The 25,438-nt window shown below is 42.8% G+C and overlaps 1 protein-coding gene across 5 annotated transcripts in view; it reads right to left on the minus strand.

The window, feature by feature from the left end:
* SIPA1L1 (signal induced proliferation associated 1 like 1) overlaps nt 1–25,438 on the minus strand; it is an 820,039-nt gene that overhangs the window by 422,991 nt on the left and 371,610 nt on the right. For all 5 annotated transcript variants that reach the window (XM_085627288.1, XM_085627286.1, XM_085627287.1 and 2 more), the window contains exon 5: nt 12,848–12,978. In XM_085627288.1, the coding sequence (XP_085483414.1) occupies nt 12,848–12,978 (131 nt within the window). The remainder of the gene's footprint in view (nt 1–12,847; nt 12,979–25,438) is intronic.

The following is a 25,438-nucleotide window of genomic DNA, read 5'->3' on the forward strand; positions in this document are numbered from 1 at the left end:
TCTCACTTAGTCATGGCTGCCTTACGCCTTGTATTTTGCTGACACTCACAGCCCTAATGTTTGAACCAGTCTCAAGGGTTTGGTGGAGTAATCAAGTACGGACCAGAATGAAAAACGAATGAGCATAACCTCTCCCCGAAGAACAGTAATCTGCACAGAGTTACCACACATACCAGCACCACTACAACAATGTGCTCAATTACACAGGCTACTTTTATTTGGTGCAAAGAAACATTCAGTGCTGCGAGGCCATACTAATGATACGTTGTGTGATGTACATACTACTACAACATTACTGTATTTTATGAGAACCCATTGCACAGCCGAACTGTTACAAAAACGAATTTTAAAAAGCATTGGCACAGACCAACAGGTCTGGCTTTAATGTAACAACAGGCATTCACAAATGCTGCTTTCACGTGTTTCATGCACTAAGGCTGTTCATTGCTTTATAGCTTGCCCCATTGGCATTGCCAATGCTGGGGAAACCGCTTTAAGTAAACAATGCATATAGGAGATAACGAACTGAAAGTGCCAAACCTCGTTGACAATGGTGTCTCATTTTCATATGTAAAAAAAGTCACTCATGGATTTCAATGGAAAGCCAGAATGACAAATAAAGCCAAGAGCATGATGTGAGGGGATCATATTTTCTGGATGTGTGCCTTTCTCCACTTCATTAGAGTGGAGTGTACTTGTGATTTGGCATGTTGCGACTAAACCAAAACAAATTACTCTACAATTCAGTGCTTAATTTGCAAAAATAAAAGGGCTCTTGTTAGGAGGCCACTGCAGCTTCCACCACACATTGCCCCAGCTACACAACAACTAACCATCACACTGTGTGACAATTCTGACTATTTCAAGCCCCCTAAGCAACAAGAATGGCTTGGGCGGTAGGTAGTAATTACCTGTTGCTGTGGTCATCTCTAAATTAGCCAGACAGTGCCACTTTGGGACAGACGGTCACAAGTGCCAATGTTGATAATTCCATGCAGGTGCTGAGCACGGGAAACCACCGGCTCAAATTAAGCACTGCTCTACATCAAGTCTACGATATTTAGATAACCTCTGCCTACACAGGATTGGCACGGCATCCTTTTGTCTGGCTTTGCCAGGGTGCATTTATGGATGTGTGATATTCAACTCGGCACAGGGATGCTCTTATAGTGTTTTTTGTTTTTATTAAATTGTACATGTGTCTTAGTGATCCTAATACAACAATTTAAGAACAACCCATTTTGGGAACTAGAACTGTGAGCGGGTCAGCAGAGAGGCAGTGCAGTTCCTTATGTATGACTAATATAAGGTTACAAGTGCATGCTCCTGTGAAAAGTGGTGAATTCTGAATAAATTGCTTATTGGGAATGGGCATACTGTCTAAAAAGATGAAACTATCAAGTCTAAATAAAACAGTGAAAACCACAACTTAAATTTTAGTAAATTGGAAAATGCAGGAACGGGTGGCACTAAACTGATCGTCAATATCACGTTAGCATCCAATCTACGTCCTAACTTTTGACTCAAACAAACAGGAGTACGATAGGAGCCCAGTCTCTGAAGTCAGAATTTTGACTTCATCACAGCTGTAACAAACCATTAGCAGGCTTACTGAATGAAATTGAGTTTTTGATTGAGGGGTGAAGAACCTTCTCAAACAACAACCACAATACCAATCAGGATAATCCACAAAAGCCACTAAATGAACTTGTGCTTAATCCTTTGGTAGTTTGGCACAAAAGCAGTCCGCCTTAACTTAAAGGCAGTGTGTAAATGTATGCAGCACACAAACAGTAATAAAGTGAAAACACACAACAACAAAAAAAAACACCAATTTAGAACAAGCATTGGTAAAGCCACTAGGTCTCGGCAAAGCAAGAGCTATTGGGTTTGTCAAGATCTTTTAACCATGTTGTATAGCAGCATGCCTGTTCAACATGGCTGAAAGTCAGGGAGTATATGAAGCTGCTAGACAACATTGCTAAAAGACATAGGCACTAACAAAGCCAACAGCTCTCGCATTGCCAAAAATGCTTGTGTTGGTTTGAACAAGTTTGGGGCATGTACTTCAAGTGAGCTGTACAGTTAGTGTATTGATGGGTTGTTTCGCATGATGGCTTACTTGTCTTTAAGAATGTTTTTGATTTCATGCTGGTTGAAGGGGGTGAGGACTAGGACCGACTGGGCCAGTTGAAAATCTGTTGGTGAATTGACAACGTTCTCGAACATCTTGTTGAAAGGTGGGGGGTAAAGGAGTCTCATAGCTATACACAGCCATGCAGGTGACTTCTGTCTCTAGAGATAGCAGCTGAGACAGTCCATAAGCTGTACTTTAGCAGTGCCCTCCAGTTGGTTGCGCATGTTGTGTTTTGAATCATCTAAAGTGAGGCCGTAATGCTTTCTAAGTTGTTGGGCACCAGTGACTGGAGAGTGCCGTTAGCGAGGGGCTGTGTGTAACTGATAAAGAGAACCAGGTAAGGGTTTGAGGGTGGAGGTTTTGCGAGGGGTTAAAGTCTGTGTTTAAGATCTGTTGAAGGGAGTGAGCCTTGGTGTACTGTCAGCTTGTGCAAGAGAGCTCAGGTTAGTCATAGATGCCACATGCAGCCATTTTGGGTGTCCACGATCTGCTGGTCTACACCACCCACTGCCTTTGTAGAACCAAAGGGACCACTAAGGCCTCTCGCTGAACAACCATTGTCACCAACCCCTTGCACTAGTGACATGTATGGGGTGAAACATTAGTGGAGCTTGCGAAATGCAACTCTGACTTTCCGAGTGCAACAATCTACAGTCTGTTCTGCCATCCAAGAACAGAAACATGAGCAGAGCTTGTGCAATGCACCTCTATACGCACCTAGCTCTTGCAAGCACCCGTCAAGTTCTCATAATACACGTCTATACCGATCTATGATCTGTACTGCCATCGAAGTACTGAAATGTTAGCAGAGCTCATGCAATGCACCTCTATAGGCACTGTCCTAGTTCAAGCAAAAACAGTATTGCTTGTGAAAAGCGCTCTTAAAGAAATAAAGAAGTAGTCCCGAAACAATACCTAAAAAAAGAAGCTGCATATTTTAGCAGACATTGGTTGCTGCTCTCGGGGAGGGCTAAACCCTGGAAGAGGTAGGACGCATGCATGCCATCGACAAATGGGGAGAATAACTAATAAAGCGATAATGGAGACAGCAAATTGGAAGCCTGTGGGCAGGCTGAAGCCCACAAAGTACATACAAACAGGTCTCTATACAAGGCAGCGCATGCGCACTGTCTAGAGCCGAGACCTAAAAATGCACACAAAGCAAATCCAGGAACTAATCTAGAATTTGCTACATAAACCCTTGTCAAACTGGAAGATCACGGTCCTCTAAATACAACTTTATGAACGCCAATAAACATTGTTTTCATCAATTTTATGAGTAATGCATATAAAATGCCTATGCCCATTAAACAATACATTTTAAAATGTCTTGAAACTATGTGAATCTTTAGAAGAGTACTACATCTCTTTTAAACAGTTACATTTTACAATGTACAAAAGTTGTCACTGGGTAATAAATACATGCTTCAAAAAACATACAATCCCTTCTTTTACAAAATGACAGAAAATACTTAAAGTAGATTCTTCGTGAGAAGCTCTTAATATCAGCACTAGGGGAATGGCAATATAAAGGATTAATACATTAATTATACTGCCACTGATTAGCTAACATACCATACACCACATGTATTATAAGGTGTATGTTTATCCCATGGGGCTTCTTGGAGCTATACCACAGCTTACTACTGTTACCCAACTCAATCTCTGTATGGTAAATGCACTTACATAGGCCTTCATGTAGCTCAAGAGGTGTTGAAATGTATTAGCGGATTGTTACCACGCTAAACTAAACCTTGAGGCTCTGATTGACTGGAAGAGTGTCGAGCTGCAGTGTGGCCTATGTGGGAAGTGTTTTGTTGTCATGTGTGAGTGGCACAGTGGTCGTCTTAAGTCGCTGAGCCAAGCGGTTTAATGGCCAGAAAAAAAAGTAGGAGATAAAACATGTGCATTTTATATTACTGCAATGCTATGTCCGACTTAGCGGGAGTCTATAGAATCCACTCATTTTATTTTAGAGACCTGCCAGGATTCGAACCTGCTCAAATGGGGGTCTTGCGCCCATTTCCATAAATAAGAGCCTAGGCCCCTCACTCTACCACGCATATTCAAATATTCTGCATCACTCATCTGCCGAGACTACGAAAGGTATTCAAGCTCATAGCAGCCGGTACATTTTGAAGCAAAGAAAAAAAAAAAGTGAGGTTTAAGATTCTCGCAAAATGGCACGTTTTGCTCTAGCAAACCTCTGTGAGGAAGACAATCGAGCAATAGTAAGCAATCATTGAGCACTTCCATATAAATGCAGCGGATTCTTGGCGCCCGAATAATCTATGTTCCCATCTATGTTATAACTATTTCATTTCCCACGGAAAGGAGAAAGCCCAGGCGGACCTCAAAGGACTGTTTGAACCAGTGTCCAGAAGATTACAGACAAACACCTCTGCAGCAGGCACACTAACCTATTGCGCTACTTTCACATTTGAAGGACAAAAAGCAGCAGTGGAATTCAGCTGGCACAGACTTCTGGGCAGAGAGCCAGGTTGGAGGATAAAACCTAAACTAGGTAAAAGTCTTCCTGAGGAGCAGTGTCACAGCTGCGCTGGGAAAGGAATGGACGGGGATCAGACAACATGTCACAGGAGACATGGAATGTGTGTATACAGCACGCACTACATCCCAGGGGCTTGAGTGCGTTCAGAACAGGTGAGAGGTGCAGCAACAGAAGCCCCTGATGACTTTGAGGGGAGAAGAGAGTCATACTACCCTCAGTAGACTGGCTCTGAGGTCATATTAGAGGGTTTTTAGGTCTCGCCTGAGCCAGCGCATTAGCCAAACACATTCACAAATCTCTTCACTGTAAATGCATTTTCCAAGGAGCATGTTACGGTTTTTAAAGTTCTGCTAATAATTTCGTCCTCTTCGTGCAGCTGGTCAGTCTCAATCACCTCCGTTGCTCCCTCACCCCGCCGACTAACCATTGTTCCCCCCACCGTCTCCTTTGTTGCTCTCCAACACCTAGTGGCACTGCTTTTCCCTTTCCTCCACGTGCTACTGCTCCCCTTCCTCCTCGCACTGCTGCTAGCCCTCCTCATCGCACTGCCCCCACTTCTCTTCTCCCTCGTCAACACACTACTGACCCTCTCTTGTTTATTCACATTTCATTTCTTTTAAAAAAACTCCTCCAACCCCCCATAACTGCCCTTCATCAGCTTTCCTTCTTCCTATACCCGATTGTTCTTTTTTCTGCACCGTCGTATGACCCCCCCCGACATTCAGCGCCCCTCCTATTTTCTTTGCAGAGTTTTATATAGCGCAAACTTGACCCGTTTTCAATCAGGTATCAGAGCGCTTTACATAGCACCAGTTACGTTCATGATTTTGACTTCTCGACTCGCTGAAAAGCATTCTACTCCAGGAGACATTACTGTGATGTTCCCTTCCACCACCATTTATTGTACTGTTTGTGTTGGACCTCACAGCACTCACTATTCAAACTTGTGATCCAATAACTACTTTGGCACTTTATTAAAAAGTTTAAAAAATAAGTACCAGCAGCCTGAAGGCACCGCGGCTCCATCTGCGGGTGCTAAATGAACATAGCATGACAAAATATTCACTCATCACATAGAATATTACCCACCAACCCCACACACCTCTCTTTAGCTTATAACATAGGACAGTGAGGTAGGCTATCGCTACTGGGATATACTTGCATTACGCGAGTCTATACAAAGAGTACAACCGAGTTGGGGAATAATAACACTTGCTATGCAATGAGATAGGTACATTTTTTAATGTAGCAGGACTTTTGGGATCGCCATGCTATAAACAAGTGGTTGGCGCTGTGAAACTAGAGACATGTAGTGCCTTGGTTGGTACAGAGTCTGTTGGTGTTAAGAGCCTATTAAAGTTTGAGCTATTGGTGTTGCATTATTTAGCAATGCCAATAGCTCAAACTTTAATAATGAGAGACCTATTGCATTGCAAATGCTTGTTATAAGTGTTGCACGGGGTGGTCTGTGCCATCCAGACTCTACAGAAAGGAAGCCTTCACAATGACTTTAAAAGGGTGGTATGTGGTCATATAGGCACAGATGCTCAGGGGCTTTACAGACTCTGAGGGTTGGTCTATGTGGCAATATACAGTGGAGCACGCGTTTGGTGCCACTTTGGCAGTGTGGCCTGTGTTCACATAGAAAGTGGAGGACTGCCTTTTAAATGATGATAGAGTGGTCTGTGTCCCGATTTATACAGAGAGGTTGGCTGGAAAGGAGGACTGGAAAGTGAAACAGGCACTTTCACACCCTTCGCATGCTCCGCAAGATCTTCCGATGGATCCCGACCGAAACCAGGAAGACGGTCACCCAGGCCCTCGTCACCAGCCGACTGGACTACGGAAACACCCTCTACGCCGGAACCACAGCCAAGCTTCAGAAAAAACTCCAACGCATCCAGAACGCCTCCGCCCGACTCATCCTGGACATCCCCCGACGCAGCCACATCTCCAGCCACCTGAGAGACCTGCACTGGCTCCCCGTCAACAAGAGGATCCCGTTCAGGCTCCTCACCCACGCACACAAGTCTCTCCACGACCTGGGCCCCAAGTACCTCAACGACCGCCTGACCTTCTACATGCCCACCCGCCAGCTACGCTCCACGAGCCTCGCCCTCGCCGCCGTACCTCGCATCCAGAGAGCCACCGCCGGAGGCAGATCCTTCTCCTACCTGGCGGCCAAGACATGGAACTCCCTGCCCATCCACCTTCGGCTGACCCAGGACCACCTCGCCTTCAGGAAACAGCTCAAGACCTGGCTGTTCGAGCAGTAGCAGACCCCCCTCCTCCTAGCGCCTTGAGACCCTTCCGGGTGAGTAGTGCGCTATACAAATCGCATGATTGATTGATTGATTGATGATTAACAACCAAGCGTTATCTCACAAGAGGAGCTGCGAATAGTACATGCACCATCTAGTGCTGTTAAACCAAAGAAAAAAGTAGTTCCAAAAACATTTTCTAAAATGGCCGCTTGGTATAAATAGTAGTACTTCGTCCCTGCACACGGGGAGGGCTAAAGATGGGAAGAGGCGTTACGCATGGCATGAATAAATGGGTAGAATGAATAATGGAGTGACGAGGGTGCCAGCAAATGGCAAGCCTACAGGCAGGTTGATGCCCACGAAGTACATACAACAAGTCTCTGAGACAGTGCATGAGCGCCGTCTAAATCCGAAACCTAAAAATGGGGAACATTTTAATGAATACAATGATAGTAGAATGACAAAAATCTAATCAGTAGAACCGAAGATGTGCAATTTCAAAGATTTAGGTTAGCAGAGTGCCTACAAGCACAAAGCTCCACTTGCGGTCATCTGCTCGTGCTACACCGGGGCAAGTCACAAGTTCAGGCCGACCATGATGGAGCACAGGCCAGATACAGGGACTCAGTTAGCCCCACTAAAAAAATTACCTACTCATAATCCAGCGAAAAGAGTCCAGTTAGGGGAAGAGGAGGCCGCAAGGATCAAAGACAGCGTCACAGATGGTTGCCGCTTTAGTACGAAAAGCAGGCCTAGTTTTGCTTAAGTCATCACTGCAGTGGGACAATCCAGTTGGTTCTCGTCTTCGCTTCGAATTGACGGTCACGCCGAGCTGTCGTTGCTGTAATGTGTAGTGCAGATCTTGTGTTTCCAGTCGTCGCTGCTCCACGAAGAGTGGGGTTCACCAGAGTTTTGTATTGGCGGTCATCACGGACAGCAGAGTCTCAACGTGAAAGGGCTTGTTTAGGTTTGTGAAGAGCCCAAAACGTCAGGATTTCTCCCTTTCTTTAAGAGGAGTGAACTCTACTGCCAGCCAAGGGTACAGGAACTGGGGAGGCACCCCTTGGGGATCAGGGACTCATTCTAGCAAAGACAAGCAGGGCTCCATTTGCAGGTACAGGCAGGCCCAATTACAGCAGGTCAGTTGGTCAGTTGCCAGGAGGCCTTTGGAGGTTTGGGTGGGGTACTGTAGCTCAGAACAGGAGGTCCGCCAATGAACCCTTGGAGTCATGCAGGTCTTCCTAGAAACAAGAGGCTGGCCAAATTCTCCTTCAGCAAGGCAGACCTGAAGCAGCATGGCAGCCCTCTGTCTAATCAGCGGACGCTCTGCGTCCCTATATATACATAAATCTTTTACCTTTAATAACTCCAAAAATACTAAATAGATTTACACTAAATTACAAAAAGCACTCTTTCTGGGCCAAGATCTAGCGTTCTGCCAAATTTGGTGTAATCTTATTCAAAATACCTATGGGACACTGCATGGAGAAAACACAATTTGGGGTCCCCCCCTAACACCCACCTGTTTTCTCGGGCCCTGCCTGACTAATCACCCCAAACTTTCCTAACAGTTGAATTGAGTGGCAAACTAGTTTTGAAAATTTCGTGAAGATTCGTCAAATGGCGCCAAAGTTATTAGCAAAACAAAATACACTTTTCCTATGGAAACTAGGTCCTAACTATAACTACCTACTGGCACCTGTCAGTAGGCTATGATGAATATTGGGGATGAACATTCTTGTTAATGAGAATTTGCGACAGGAAGGGGTGTTCGGGACCCCCAATTGAGAGGGCTCAACTGTGAGGTGTGATAGCGGCGGTAGAACTATTTGGGCTCCAAATACTGCAATTTCTGACAGCTGGTTATTTACTTTGCCTGTTGATTGTAGCTAAAAATATTACTTTTCTGAGAAGATTAATCTTTTCCTTATTAAAAGAAATAAGATGAATATTATAAAAAAAGTCTCTCACTATCTGTGTAGTAATAAATGAATATCAGAGCAGTTCCTAATTGTCTGAACTTGCTCGCAGAGAGATAGAGAATGGGCTACTACACTGAAATCATAATGGAACATTGAGGATATGAATACATAAAACATTGAATCATTGGCCTTAAGAGCCATCAAAGCCAACTTGGATTGTATCTGAAATAATTATCTAATGTACAATTCGAAGAACAGATGCTAAAGATTGGATTATGCTACCATTCAAGAAGCCGTGTACAGCACTAACGCATTTTTTCAGTCCACATGAAAACTGTGCTTAGGGGACTGTTTTTCAGTTTAAATAAATGCGTGATCCAGAAGTCCTATGGATATCAAAGAGGCTGAAATCTTGGAACATAGACAGGTGCTCAAAACTTGTTTCAAGTATATCTGCAACCACTATATGTATGTCTGGGCTACAATATATCATTAATTCTAGATTCCACATTTCTAAAGGTATGAACCAAATGAAGCGTATCCTAGAGTTAGGAGACGTCCCCCTGTGCACAGCTCGAGACCCCTGTAAACCGGGGTTGATCAAGTTAAGTCATTAAATGTTCATAAATTGTAAGAAATTAAGATGCAGCGAAGCTTTAGTCAGGTCTTTCAATTGATGTTTAGTAAATCATATCAAATGAATATTCATCCGTTTTACATCCAAACGTTAAACATTTCGGAAAATAGCCCAATGCATTTCGGTCCCGGACGGACCTTCGTCAGGGGACATATCTATGAATAATAACAAAACACTAGAGTCAGGAAGTCATTGAAAACGAAAATAGCTCACATTGTACAAAAACGATAAAGGTGTTCAAATGCGTGAAGCTTAATAAAGTTGGTAGGAACATGCATCGTAAAAAATGACAGTGCGTCGGTGAATCACAAAGATGTAAAGCTGTCACTCGGAAGCTGTACGGATTTAGAAACGAAATATAAAAGGGTGCTCTTGTTGAAAAATGCTCTGAAATGTGATAGCGATCGTGAACAAAGTACGAGGTTGATGAAAACATAAAACAGCGAAAAATTGAAATTCAGTGCAGATAAACTGTGCCGGTTTGAGTGTGCTAAAACGAAGGGAAAAGCTCAAACTGTGCCAGTGTAGCGAGCAGCGTGAAATTAAATGTAACGAGTAGAAACAAAAAAGTGAAACAAACTTACGAAACGCGAAGTGCTTTCTTAGTGCTCTGAATGTCTCATGGTTGACATGGACGTGAACGCAGAAGTGCGCTTCTAAGGTGTTTTAAATAACGCGCTTCATAGGTATAGAAAGAGGACTGTAAAATCGAGCAAGTGCGAGCGCCATATTGCAGTGACAAGTGGTATAGGAATTGACAAACAGTGACTGTTGTGTGTGTTGTTATGAACATGGTTATCAAAAGGTAAATAATAATAATAAAAAGTAAAATGTAAACGAAATTGACAAACGAGTGTGATAACATAAGAAACAGTAGCGTTTACAAGTAACACAAAAATTCCATGCGATCATTGAGTCCGTTTGGCTTCATTGAGTTCAACAATTTGATCCAGTGATTTTCCCTGCGGAGAAGCAGATTGTGAATGTCTCTTCCTTCTTTGACTTCTACAGTTTCAAGTACCATGAATTTGAGCTGACTGATGTTGTGATGAAATTCAGTGAAGTGTACTGCTATGGTAGATTTAATGTTCTTGGTTCGAATATTGCTCGTGTTCAAGAATCCTGGTCTTTATTTTTCTTTCGGTTTTGCCAACGTACACAAATCCACAGGGACATTTGAGGAGGTAGATAACGTTCATGGTGTTGCACGTGGCGTTCACTTTAAGGTTGATTTTGTGACCTTTCATTGGATGATTGATGAAGGGACCAGTAATCACATTGTTACAATTACTGCAATTGTAACAAGGTCTCGTTCCTTTGTAAGTCGTGCAAGAAGTATCGGTTGGTTTGGTGAGTATTTCTTTGAGATTTTTGCCTCTTTTGAATGCAAAAATAGGTTTGTCTTTAAATAGCCCTCTGAAATCTGGTTCAATGGACAATATTGGCCAATGTCTCAATATTAACTTTTTGTAGTGGTTGCTCATAGTTGAAAATTTAGAAACTACAACTGCTCGTCGATTGGTGGGTTTATCAGATTTTCTCAACAATTGGTTTCGGGAGGTAGTGGAGCAACGTTGTGCTGCTTGCGTGAGGATTTGTTGTGGTACAATGTGAGCTATTTTCGTTTTCAATGACTTCCTGACTCTAGTGTTTTATGTCCCCTGACGAAGGTCCGTCCGGGACCGAAATGCATTGGGCTATTTTCCGAAATGTTTAACGTTTGGATGTAAAACGGATGAATATTCATTTGATATGATTTACTAAACATCAATTGAAAGACCTGACTAAAGCTTCGCTGCATCTTAATTTCTTACAATTTATGAACATTTAATGACTTAACTTGATCAACCCCGGTTTACAGGGGTCTCGAGCTGTGCACAGGGGGACGTCTCCTAACTCTAGGATACGCTTCATTTGGTTCATACGTTTCAACACTCCGGATCAGAGAGTGATACCCCAGTAGCACGCCACAGCTTCACAAACTGCTACAATTCCAGTTGTGCGCTTATCCATATCTTCATTTACATTTCTAAAGGTGACAAATGTGGATCATTCAAACAATAGTGCTTAAAAGCGCCACAAAATTAGTACAATATAAACATGTTCTTTCATAATTTGGGGTTAACCTGTAACCTGTTACTATAATGGTATGGGTGAAAAATAATGAAGAGCAGGCTTATGAAAGAGCTCACAATGATTCAAACTTTCTGAATGATCCTGCTCAGTCTTGTTACCATGGTTTAACCACTTTCCCTAGTGATGTTACCACTCCACTATCTCAAAGACTCGGTCTAAAATGCAGTACCATCACTTTATGCAATATGAGCTTGCATCTTAATGTAAAAACAATACTACGCAGGACAGTCATCATGGCTGCCTTTTGTCAGAGGTAGTGGCTTCTACAGTGAGGGTAGCTGGCACTTCAGCAATGGGACACCCTTCATAAAAAGGCATAAACAGTCATTGCTAGGCCAGGCAACCAAGATGCACAAATGAAATTCACTCAGCAAGAAAAGAGATACTCCGACTCAGAGCAGAGAAAAGTGGCATCCCAACTTGATAAGTTAAACTACGGGGTCGCGACAAGTTTTTTCTTTTTTTAAAGTAAACGATGCAGGTAATCGTGAAAGGAAAGGGTGAATGATGATTAGAGAGAGTACCTTCTCATAACACTTTATACATAATAAAGTTGAAATAAAAACACTACCAATGAAATTGACTGCTGGGGGTTTAAAATAAATAAAACAAGCATTAGTTCGATCATAGAAAGACAGCTGTTTAGAAGGCTGAGATCTCGATTGTGTTCAGAACCCATTTAGCCAAGCTTTCCTACACCCACCACATCCAACAAAAGTTGTGAAGTTGCGGAGCGGTGAATACATGAGAAGCTTGACAGCTATATGGATGTCATTCAAGTAGTCCCAAACTGCAGAAACAGTGGTGCCCCCTCTCCCCCCCCAATGACAAAAGGACAAATGGTAAGTTCCACAAATGTTTTCTTTAAACCTAGGGCACACGTTCTAAGAGTGGCTATTTAGCAAATTACACTCTGCTTAGCACAATAAGGCGTGGGGAAAGGCTACAGGGATGTAGGGACTAACAGACTTATTACAGAACAATTGAATAGTGCATGGAATATACACAAAGAATCGAATGTGCAGAGACCACAGCCTTGCTCAAAACCAGATGGAATTTAGAATTTTTCCAAATCTAGCCAGCCAGCTAGCTAGCTTTATTGAACACTCGCCAGTAATCCTACAGTTCTTCCAAATCCTAGCAATATTGGCTGTTTAAGCAATATAGCCATTAAAAAAGTAATGTGATTCAAGTTGTTGCGTGCTGGAATAGTCATTCCTGTTCATTAGCAAAGCTCACCTCACTCGTTCTGAAAATGATCCGATAGTTGTATTGGGGTCCATTTTCTTTCACGTCCTCTAGTTTTTCCCTTCGAATGCTTATGGCCACTGGACCAAGGTTTTCATCTGTGCCAAAATAATTCCAGTGTTCTGAAAGAAGCAAATAGTTAGATATCTTAGCACATATCTGAACACCAGTTGAGTCACATGCCAAACACAGTATCAACTCAAGAAACCATTCAGCTGAATTTACCACCTTGTTGTGAAGAGTACTAACTTTATCGGCCATGCTGATTTACGAAGCTCATGGCAACCGCTATGTGTAGTCATTGTTACTAGCTACTACGTAATTTCTAAGCCTCCTTAATAGTTTGAGTGCCCAGGCTCGATCCTTAAAGAGTCAACAGTGACCACCTATTTCAAATACATAACACCAATTAGGAAATATTACGAGGAGAGTTTCAATGCCTCTCTTTAATATTTTCCATTAAATATTACCTCCCACTATTCCATGGCCTCCTTCTAGTCTTTTCTTTCATTTATGAAGGTGAGCTCTGAACCTACCTTCCTTTTTCACTGACCACTACTATCCACAACAATCCTCACTAACTCACACCTCCACCCCTCCATTCTTTACCAAAACACCTTTATTTTATTAATTCTTAAATGTGGATGCCATTTTCCCCCTCACCTAACACATTCCTATGTTTATAATCTTTACCTTTGATTCTTGTCTTTTTTCCCCTTTCAGACTCCCCGTTCTTGTGCCTCCTCCTCTTTTGGTTAATTTAATAAAAAGACTAAAGTGTCCTTGCATTTTCTTCTTTTTACCCTTCCTAGCTTCTCTTTTAATAATTCATGCTCATTTCAAATCTTCTCATTGTAATTGGGATTGCTTTTTAAAAAAAAATTCAATTGTAATTCCAAACTTCGGATTCCACACCAAGACCTTTTATGAATTAGACACGTTTGCAAGTTTGCTTGTCACTGGGCCAGTTGCAACAAGTCATCTACCATAAGCACTTGAATACCTTCTAGCTGTTCCAGAATCATTAGGACATGGCTACTTAATAGGGTTATAGATTCACTATCCATGTGTTCATCAATAATATTCAGTCTCCATGTGCTTGGACATATAAATGGGAAATATCTATCAGCTAACAAGGTAATTTGAAAAATCCCACTCTGCTGCCCCCTACCAAAATACCAGAAGATACTTTCTCCATCTACACTCCCAGAGGAGTGTCAAACAGATTCAACTTACATAAGTACATGATGCTTATGGATTTCAGCCAATGGACACATGGCCCACATGCAAGTAAATGGCTTAAGCTAATATTTACATAGAGGCATTTTCAGAAAGCTACAGCTCAATAGGTCGCCTTGAAGCCTTCTCAATAGTTCTAAGTGGAAATAAGGAATATAAAACAAAGAACATAAATGCCTCAAATATAGTGTTACATACTTTATTAAGTTGTTTTTCACACTTTTAGAGAACTTGCCAAAGCAACAAAATTACATTTAGCTTTATAACATTTTGATCTTGTATGCAAGCAAATATATCTACAAATATTGAGGACAGAATTTTTTTTCCATGTGTTGTGTTATGGGAAAACTTTCAGGGTAGGTTCTTTTTTTCTTGGTTTTCCCTCATATCAGTCAGCATCTTTTTTTTACACCAAGCCCACATGGTAATGAGACCCCTTTCTCCACCCCATCATTTCCCAGCATACTGTCCATTAAGCCAAGCCCGGAAAGACACGGTGGACTTACCAACACACAAGGAACTTGGAGCCCGCCCAATGCTTGCCATAGGTTGGCTTTCTTGTCACTCAATTAGCTGCTCCTTACTTGATCTCTTTTTTTTTCCCCTAAATCTTGTGTTTTCCATCCATGGAGAATAGCCTCTTTCCCATCATTTTCACTGACTGACTTCTATGCTTCTTTTGCTTGCTTTTTAGGAACTACTTTTAGCTTTTTGTTCAACCACTCAATGGCAATGCATGCATTTTCCAACAGTCTCCCTCGTGTGCTTTTCTACCCCCTTGTGTGCTTTGCTCCTGAGCTTCTCTCCCTCTACCCATACTTCTGTAGCTCAGTCACCAGTATGCTTCTGCCTCCACACATTACATACTGCCCAATTTTGCCCATGTTCTCTAACTCATTACTTTTCCTTCATCAAGTTGTTTTATCCCCTTGCCTGCTTCCGCACTTAGCTTTGAAACAGCAGTTTCATGCTACTTTCCAGCTCAGTTCCGTGATAACAGAAAAGGGTGCTTTTGTAGTCGTGTTCATACGTGTTGAATGCATGCCTACAAAAAGAACCCATGCCATTGCTCTTTTTTTTTTATCATAGCATGGCGAAAAAGCATTAAGTCAATAGGTTTTACAGGCGAGACATATTGAGCTTGCCAACACTTGATTGTTTACACATTGTTTCTTAACACTAGCCCATCTCGGAAAGGAACCATAGCTGCAGCACACACCTAATTAGGAAATGGATAATCTTGAGAGTTGCTTTAGTAATTCAACTCCTAGGAGAACATTCTAAAGTTATGAATCACGTATCAAAAAGGCCATACAATGCTTAAGCTGCACTGGTGTAAGGAAGAGTCTGAAGGCTGGCTGTGTTTTGGGAGTGTGGCATTTGGAAATCAGTTATGAAATACCAGGCATTTGTCAACTGTATTTGTAAACCATCGGGATAGAAACCTCTGGTCTCCTGTCTGGAATTTAACAATTTCCTATACTCTTAATGTCTTATTTATACAACTGTAGGTCAGAGAGAAACATCGGCTAGAGACTGCTGCAACAGACGACATGGATCTAGATTTAAATGTTTTAATACGGACCTAAATGTGGTTCGATGATACTTCTTAACCCAGAACGGATTGACCTATTCTGCTAGACTATTCAATTATGCTTTGTGATCTATTCTCTGTTGCGGCAACAGGAATCCCTACGGGTTGATGTTTTACCACTGACCTCAAGTTCAAAGACAAACGTACCAGTATTAATGTTATTTATCATACGCTGGGGATAATCACTATCACTACATGGACCGTATCACCTGTCCCACCATGGCTCTCAATATAAATACACTGGAGATCTTGATAGAACATATTTCCCGCACTCTAATGTACTGACACAAATCCTACTTAAACTGGTCTAGCAACGAAATAACTATAGTCGCAACCAAAAACCACACTAGAAAAAAAGAGAAAAAAAACTCCAAACAGTTCCATAACTATGCATACTCACTACTTACCAATGCAAAAAAATAAAATTTTGGTAGTCTTGAGACGTGTAGGAGATTACTCACAGCTCACCTAAATAGCAGCAAAGTGTTACATACAACAAATCAGACTTCAAATCAGGAAGTGAAAAACTAAAGCAGATCCATGACACGCTACCGAAAGCCAATTACTGTACATACCATGGCTAAATATTAAAAGCATACTGTGCAGTAAAACGGAGGCTTCATAATTGACAGACACAAGGTCAGTATTACCCCTGCGTTCTCTCTGTACCAGTTCATATTGCTCAGTTCTGTGCTTGGTTACAGGACGTGTTTCCTTGCATGCCAGCGCCGAGGTTAATCCCATAAGAACTTGTGGAAGCAACTTCACCATGAAATGAGGAAGCAAACAAGTTCAAAACAACCATTGGCAATTGGAGACCTACTGGCTTTGCCTATTGGTTTTTAGCCATGCTGTGCATGCAAGGCTAAAGAAAAACAAAACAAAAAAGGCTTTATAATGCAGGTGTTGCATCATTTGGTAGGTGCACGCCTCACTGACTAAACTAAAAAAATACCCAAAAACCTTTGGCGTGGCTGCCCCTGTCACACACAGGCACTAGCGTACAAAACTGTGTGGGAACGTGGTTTTAAATTTCAGTTAGCGATCAGAGTGAGACTGACAATTAAAAGGTAAATAAATAGTGTAAAAGTGGTTTTTTTGTGGTTTTTAATGCAGGCATTTATGAGCAACGAGGGCAGAAGCAACCCGGGGAGGACAGAGGAATAAAGAGCCAAGAGGGTGGAGGGGTGGCAGAGCACTACAAGTGAGTTGGGAGGGATGGTGTAGCAACACTGGTTGGCGGAAGCAACACGGAGGGTGCAGGTTAGGGGAGGAAGAAACAAGAGAGAGAAGGAGGGCAAATGGAAGGGGGAACCAACGCACAGCAGGTGGGGAGGCAATGAGGAACAAAACATAGGTGTTAGAACAGGGAGGGGGTGAGAGAAGCACTTGAGTAACAGAGACAAGTACATAAGACAGCCAGCTTGAAAACACATGGACTTTCATGGAGTGCCTGCAATGCAAGCAATGGAAGCAGAGATGCCAGCCAATCAAAGAAATGGCACGGCGGTAATGCTCCATGGGAGGGGCAAACACAAGCTTGACGGGCTTAGACACAAATAAGAAGCAGGCAAATGAGTAAGGGTAATCAAGAACAAAATCCACTCGAACGCCAGTAACGCAAAGTAACTCATCAACAACATACAGCAGTTCACCAAAGACCCCCCCTCCCAATGAAGCCACGAACGTCCCTCCATCCCAGGACCTCTGCAACAAGCTCAGCTCCTACTTCCACATGAAAATCAAGGCCCTCTACGACAACTTCAGTGAACAGACTCCTGACACCACCGCCACCACTGACAACCGGACGATCATCACCACCTGGAAACCTGCTACCACTTAAGACACCACGAAGACCATGAAGAACACCCACTCAGGAGCTCCCACAGACCCCTGCCCACCGTACATCTACCATAGAGCCGCCGCCATTGCTCCCGAGCTAAGCCGGACCTTCAACACTTCCCTCGAATCCGGCATCTTCCCCCACGACTCGAAGCGGGCAGAAGTCAAGCCCCTCCTCAAGAAACCCTCGGCCGACCCAATGGACCTGAAAAACTACCGGACCATCTCTCTCATTCCCTTTGCAGTCAAAGTCACTGAGAGATTCATAAACGCACAGCTGACCACCTTCACCGAAGAGAACGCCATCCTCGACTCCTCCCAGTCTGGATTTCGCAGTAACCACAGCACCGAGACCGCCCTCCTTGCCGCCACCGATGACATCCGCATGCTACTCGACCAGGGCCACACAGCGGGCCTTATCCTACTAGAACTCTCTGCAGCCTTCGACACAGTCTCACACCGCACTCTCGCAGCCAGACTCCACAACACCGGAACACGAGGAACCGCCCTCGACTGGATCCGCTCCTTTCTCTCCGGCAGAACCCAAAAGGATCAGACGCCCTCCCTTCCTCGGCAAACCTACAGAGATCAACTGTGGAGTAGCCCAAGGATCCTAGCTCAGCCCCCCGCTTTTCAACATCTTCATAGCCCCACTCACCGCCATCGTCAGACAGCATGGGCTCAGCATAGTATCTTACGCCGACCACACCCAGCTCATCCTCTCTCACAAAGAAGCCCGAAGACACCAGACTCAGCTTCCAAGAAAGAATGAAAGACGTCACAGTCTGGATGAGCGACAGCTGCCTAAAGCTGAACTCTGAGAAGACCGAGGTCCTCGTCCTTGGACCCTCCCCCACGGCGTGGGACAGCACCTGGTGGCCAACTGCTCTCGGAAATCCACCCGCACCAACGGACCACGCCCGGAACCTGGGCATCATCCTAGACTCCTCCCTCACCATGACCTGCCAGATCAACGCCGTCACCTCAACCTGCTTCAACTTCCTCCGCATCCTCCGAAAGACCTTCAAGTGGATCCCCCACGAATGCAGAAAGACCGTCACCCACGCACTAGTAACAAGCAGACAGCAACGCCCTCTACGCCGGAATCAACAAAACCCTGCTACACAAGCTCCAAACCATCCAGAACACCACGGCCAGACTCTTCCTCGGAACCCCACGACAAGAGCACATGACCCCACACCTACGAGACCTCCACTGGCTCCCCATCGAGAAGAGGGTAACGCAAAGATATGAGGAATTCTTTCAGTCTCTAATTCAAATACCCGGGGAACTGATCTTGGGGAGAGATTTTAATGTTTTAATGAATCCGAAAATCGACTCCTCAGCACTGTCTAAAAAACAATTGAAACCCAAAACTTTAAGAACTATACAACATTACAGGATCCATGGCGTATGGCTTTTCCAACTAAAATTGCTTATACTTGTTTGTCAGGTAGATTCCACACCTCATCACGTATTGATTTGTTTTTGGTTTCTCAGAGTTCAAGTTTTAGCCAGCAGAGATTCCTGCAGAACGGATTCTCAGACCATGCTATGCTGGTACTTGACTTACAACTAGCGGAACGTGCCAGGACCCCTAAAAGATGGATGCTAAATAGGCAATATTTATTAGGAGGAGGACTGGGTGGGTTTTATTGAGACAGAGATTAGGGAATTCCTTTTACGAAATCATGATTCTGCTCCGTTAAATGTGATATGGGATACACTTAAGGCCTTTATCCGGGGGCTAATTATCGGAACAGACGCTGAAAATTTAAAGAAAGTTAACGAAGATACGCAAGTTCTGGAGCAGAAGGTACAAAGATCTTATTCTGCATTTCTAATAGTCCTACTGTTTTTAACCGGCGCCAGTTGGATCAGGCTAAACGTGATCTTAGTGCAAGATATTACACTCAAAGTGAATCCTTTTTTCAACATCATAGACAAAAAATATACGAAGAAAGCAATTTTACTGGTAGGTTCTTGGCCTGGCAGGCAAGGGAGCAGGTTGCCTCTAATCAGATCAACGCATTAAAATGCCCCTTAACTGCCCCCGCACGGATGATCCAGTAAAAATTAGTGATATAATGCTACAACATTATTGGTCTATATACGATCAACAACAGACTGTCAATATTACATCTCTGAGAGCACTTTCGGATATTCAGAAATCAACCACGGCAAGACCTTTTACTAAAGATGAGTTGGACGGGGTTATTAAGAATCTACCAAGTGGTAAGGTCTGCAGCCCGGATGGTTTCCAGGCGGAATTTTTTTAAGCCTTTTATAATTCCGTTTCTGACTTTTACGGTTGGTAAACTCAATGTTAGAAGGTGGGGTGATACCAGAGTCTTTTAGACAAGGTAATATAGTCAGTTTTTTTAAAAAGGGAAAAGACAGTGAAGATCCAAACTCTTATCGTCCTATAACGTTATTAAACTCTGATTAGAAAATTGTTACTAAACTTTTAGCTAATCGGTTTAATCAATATGCCTCACATTTGATTCACCCGGACCAAAATGGTTTTATCGCTGGCAGGCAGCTTGGTACAAATACACATTATTTGAGGCACTGGACTATTTTGAGACCCAGAAGATACCAGCATTAGTCCTCCTTTTAGATGTCGAGAAGGCATTGGACTTTGTTGTTTGGGAGACCCTGTTTATTATTTTACGAAACTTTGGTATATCTTCTAAAATCACAGGGCTGATCCAAAATTTATATCTAAATGCTGAAGCTAATGTAATTATTAACACTTCGGTGGCCAGCCAAGTTAAGGTAAAACCGGGGACCAGACAGGGGTGTCCTTTATCGCCGGTATTATTTGCTTTTTTTATTGAGCCATTGGCGATTGCAATTAGGAACAGCGCTGATATTCGTCCCCCAAATCCAACTATTTCGAAATTGAAATTATACGCCGACGATATTATGCATATTATTAAGCCCGAGATAGAGGTTCAGGCAAAAACCTTTAAGATTTGAGGAATTTGAGGTTTTAGGTGGGTATAGAATCAATAAAAAGAAATCTGAAGTTATACAGTGCGGTGGAGTGGGCTTGGATTTGCACCCAGATATTCTCTCTTGCATAAACACCAAACCCAAGAGATATTTGGGTGTTTATTTTTAAGAACGCATAAATGATTTATATCATTTGAATTTTTTCCCGCTTTTATGAAAAATTCAGGAACTGTTCTCACGTCGGAACTCTCTTCCATTATCTATTTTGGGCAGGGTTGCACTGATTAAAATGGCTGTTCTTCCACTTTAACTTTCTTTTTTCGGCCATCCCATGTATTTTATTAGGTTCTTTTTTTACCCGAAGAGAGTCTATATTTACAACTTTTCTCTGGGCAAAAAAAAAAAAAAACGCGAATTGCACTTAGCACTTTATACGAAGAGTTGGAACAGGGAGGTTTAGCTCTTCCGAATCTCAGGGATACAATTTTGCGTACTTTGCACAATATATATCCAGATTTAAGCCTCAACAACAATCAAATCTTTTTATCAATAGTTTTATGAATTTAATGTATAAGGAAAGCCAGATCCACTCCCCTTTATCAATTTTTAAATTGGTACGGTATAAAGGCCTACAATGTTTTTTTAAAAAGTGTCAGGCTCTCTACAAAAGATATTCCATCCCTGTAATTAATTCCTCAACTATGTTATCTGGCCCTATGTTATTGTCAGGGATTAGAGAATCCTCAGAATTTACACTAAAGTGGGCCGCTGCTGGATTCCGTAAAGTCTCAGATTTTTTGAGGAATGGTAGATGGTTGAGTATGGCGGAAATGTCACAATTGATTGTTAATAATTTGCTTCTTTTGGGGTCATATAGCATTTTTAGCAAATTCCTTAGGGAATTAGATTTAACCCAAATTTGCGATCAACATCATGTAGTCCATGAACTTTTAGAGGATACGGTTGTTAAAAAAAACCTGGGAAAAGGAAAAAGCGTTTAGCCTCAGTTAAGGGCCCTGATCTTGGGCAGAAGGCAATTGCAAAATGGATGAAACATGAAGGATTAGAACTTTCAGCCAGTATGTGGTCAGCAATTAATAATTTTAATTTCAATACGCCAAGAGGAGCGAATTGGAGAAGGATGTTATTCTTCAGTAAATGGCAACTTTATCGAACCCCTCTTTTCCTCTCTAAAATTTATACCAATCAATCGGCGCAGTGCTTTCGCTGTATTAATCATCTTACAGCCAATTGGTCACACATTATTTTGCAATGTCCTATGATTCAGAGGTTTTGGAAGGACATTTTTTGTTATTTGGAAACTGAATGCAGTATTGTATTAGGATTGAATAATTTGTTAATAATTTTAGGTGTTGATCCAGATCTTCTCTTCCCTGATAAGCTTGTTAAATTTCTATACATTGCAATGGCGGTAGCCAGATCACTTTTGTTGCAAAGATGGCGTACAGATCTCATACCCTCTGTCCATGAATGGGCCGGAAACATGAAATCAGTTTAAAAAAAAAGTGAACAAACTTATGCTTTACGAGTAGGGGGGCTCAAGAAGTTTGAAAAAATCTGGGCAACCTATTTTGATTAAGATTTTTTGTATTATCTTTCTGTGTTATTCAGAGTGGACACAAATTTTGAGATTTGAATTGATGTGTAGGCTACGCCCATGCTTGGGAGCGGATACTGCTTTATGCTTGTTGCAAAAAGGCTTAAATCGATGTCTTTTTTTTTCATTGTTCATGACTTCAGTATATTCATGCTATTTATCGATCTTGTATTTCTAATATTTTGCATAAAAGAAAGCTCTTTATGCAAATAGGCTTGTCCTAAAACAATAGGTAGCGCTAAAGAATTTTTTTTGAAGCACAGGGAAGCAGCACACAGGGCACAGATGGGGGGCACTGAAGACACAAGTGAGATGAAGCAACATGGGGAGGGTTGGATGGAAGCAACAGACAGCAGGGGTGTGAAGGTAAGGCAACCGGTGACAGAAGGAGGGCGCAGATGGGGGAAGTAACAGAGGGCGCAGAAGTGGGTAGGAAAAGCAACAGTTGATGGGGCAGATGGTGGAAATAGAATTTGAAGCAGGTGGGGAGATCACAGGTGAGAAAGCAATGAGGGAAGTACAAGGGCAAATGTAAAACGGTGGGTGGCAGGGTGAATCACACGGGTGACCTAGTGCAGGGGTACAGAACTAGACTAGGATGACAGCTGAAAAATGCATGCACTCTGATGGAGGGCTTTACCCAAGTGAAAAAATGTGAGTTTGAAAAGCAGGCAGTGGAAGGAAAGAAGCCAGCCTATCAAAAGAGATGGTAAAAAGGCTATGTACCGTAGGAGGAACAAACTCAAGGTTGACACTCTAGGACATAAATAAGAGGCAGGAAAATGAGTGTGCTAGGAAAGCCAACCGATGGTAAGCAATAAGAAGGCTTCAAACCCCTACATGCTCTTGGTAAGCGCACAATGTCTTTCACAATCAGAAAGCTGTGTTCGGTAGATTAGACCTAACCTGAGCTTTTGTTCAAGCCCATTGTGAAAGAGTTGGAATTCCAATCCAATCCAATATTTCGGTTTTTCACCATAAAAGAACAAACACAGGTATATACAAACAGGTTAAAAAGTTAAAAAAAGAGATAAAAAACAATTCATCTGGAATAATACATTTTCAGGTTAAGAAGATGATAGGAAAATCATAGTCAGGTCCTTGGTTTTGCATCTTAAGGAAGTTTCTCCTGACCCACCACATGGAATTCAAAAAACGTGAAACAGCAAAAACTATGTGGGAATCTGTGTTATATTTTAAGATTCTAAATGCTTCCATGCAATGGGTTGTGCCTAGGTTTTTACACAGCTGAACCAACCATCTGTGTCTTATTAATTGATACTCCGAGCAAAAAAGAACACATGTACTTCAGACTCAACACACGTTACATGCTGGACACCCACTTGGATTTCCGCCCGACCATTTACACATAAAAGCACGCAGGGGGAGACAGCCGTGGCAAATCTGTACATACATTTTCCTGCCTAATGCCGGGCGGATTTTATCAAGACATGCCTCCAACCTGCAGGTGTCTTTTACTTCCAGGAAGAGTGAAGTGAGGGAGCCATGTGCGGATTCTGCATGGAGTTTTGCGAATAGTCTGCCCCAATAGCTGGTGCTTAGTAACTTACGTGATGTACTCATGCAAGCTGTATCAGGGTTATCCCATAATTCTTTTAGGCCTATTTCGTAGAGGCTCTCCCTGATAAATAGAAGCCATGGCAGCTTCCCTGATCCAGAGTCTCAGGATTTCCAATAGCTCTGATCTTACTCAGACAGTTCCGGTGTTGCCCAAAGGCGCCACCAAAAGAGTAGTGGCCTGCAGCCAATTTCCTCAGCAATAGGTCTCACCCCTAGGTCCATACGCAGTGGGACCAAAGGGGAGCTTGTCGGTAGTCCGATTAATTGTCTAAGGAAGTTGTTCTCTGTAATGGCCAGAGACCTATGGTTAGAGTGCCGCCAGAGTTCAACCCCATAAAGGGCAGCACTCCTCGCCTGGCTTTAATACATCTCCATTAACGGACTCACTGGTTTGTGAAAAGTCTTTCTAAAAAACTTTGCCAGGCCGCCTGAAGTTTGTGTCAGTTTAAGGTTAGACTTATTAATTTGAGCCCCCCAGGTCATGTTTTCAGTGAGGGTTAGGCCCAGATAATCGAATACAGAGACCTGCTCCAAAGGGATTCCATTCCATTGCTAGGGTTGAAGATCACAAATTTTGTTTTGTTGATGTTAATCTCTAATCCCCTGGTCCTACAAAACTCACAAAACCCATCTAAGATTCTTTGGATACCCAATGGCGACTTAGAGGAGGAGAGTATCGTCTGCAAACATCATGGCAGAAAAGTGCTTTTGTGCGATTTTCAGAGCATCTGCATCCTTGCATACTCTCAGTGCATCAATCAACCAATTGATGTATATGCAGAACAGGGTGGGGGCAAGCACACATCCCTGCCTGACTCCCCTATTTACAGGGATGGGCTGCATTAGTTCCCCATTATGTAGCCTTCTCAGTATATTTAAGAGGTAAGTGGGAAGTCCCAACTCACTTAAAACCCTCCATAGAGCATCTCTGTGTACCAAATCAAAAGCACTCTTCAGGTCAACAAAGGCCAGATACAGGCTACCCCCTTCTAAATGGACTGTTTTCCAATAGAGAAGCTGGAGCCTGAAGGTCTGGTCTATTGTTGATATTTTCTCCCTAAAACCAGCCTGCAAGGAGGTCAGGATATTTTGTTCTTCGAGCCAGGATTGCAGCCGGTCTAAGAGGAGCCTGGCAAAGATTTTCTGCGAGACATCGATCAAGCTGATCGGTCTATAGTTTGCCGGTGACAAAGGAGATCCCTTCTTATACACAGGGATGATCTCAGCACCTAACCAAGTTGCGGGAAGAGCCATTCCCTGCAAGATGGCGTTGAAGATCACCGAGAAGTATGGGCTCCAGATCTTGGGTTCAGCCCGATAAAGATCCCCTGGGATCTTATCCAGTCCGGCTGCCTTGCCAGGTATTATTTTATTTAGGGTTTTATGGACTTCTATCAGGGATATCTCGGGAGTGACTGTCTCAGGCCCCGGCAGAGTCAGGGCTTCTAGGGTCTGGCCTCCATCTGCGTCATCTAGTGAGGAATAGAGGGCTAAGAAGTGCTCTCTCCAACTGTCAGCCGCAATTTTTGGCTCAAGGACGCATGGCCTTTGTTACTACCAGTGGTTACAATACTCCAGAATAATTTCATGCCTTTAGAGTCCAGAACCGATTTCAGACTGTCCCACTGATCTGTTTCCCATGACAGTTTAGCAGCTGCAATGGTGGTTTTATAGTCATATCTAGCTGCTTTTACTGTGGTGGTGTTCTTTGTTTTTATGGCCTCTAAAAAAGCCTTTTTGGCCGCCCGAC

Source organism: Triturus cristatus, chromosome 9, assembly GCF_964204655.1.
Source record: "Triturus cristatus chromosome 9, aTriCri1.1, whole genome shotgun sequence".
NCBI classification, from domain to species: Eukaryota; Metazoa; Chordata; class Amphibia; order Caudata; family Salamandridae; genus Triturus; species Triturus cristatus.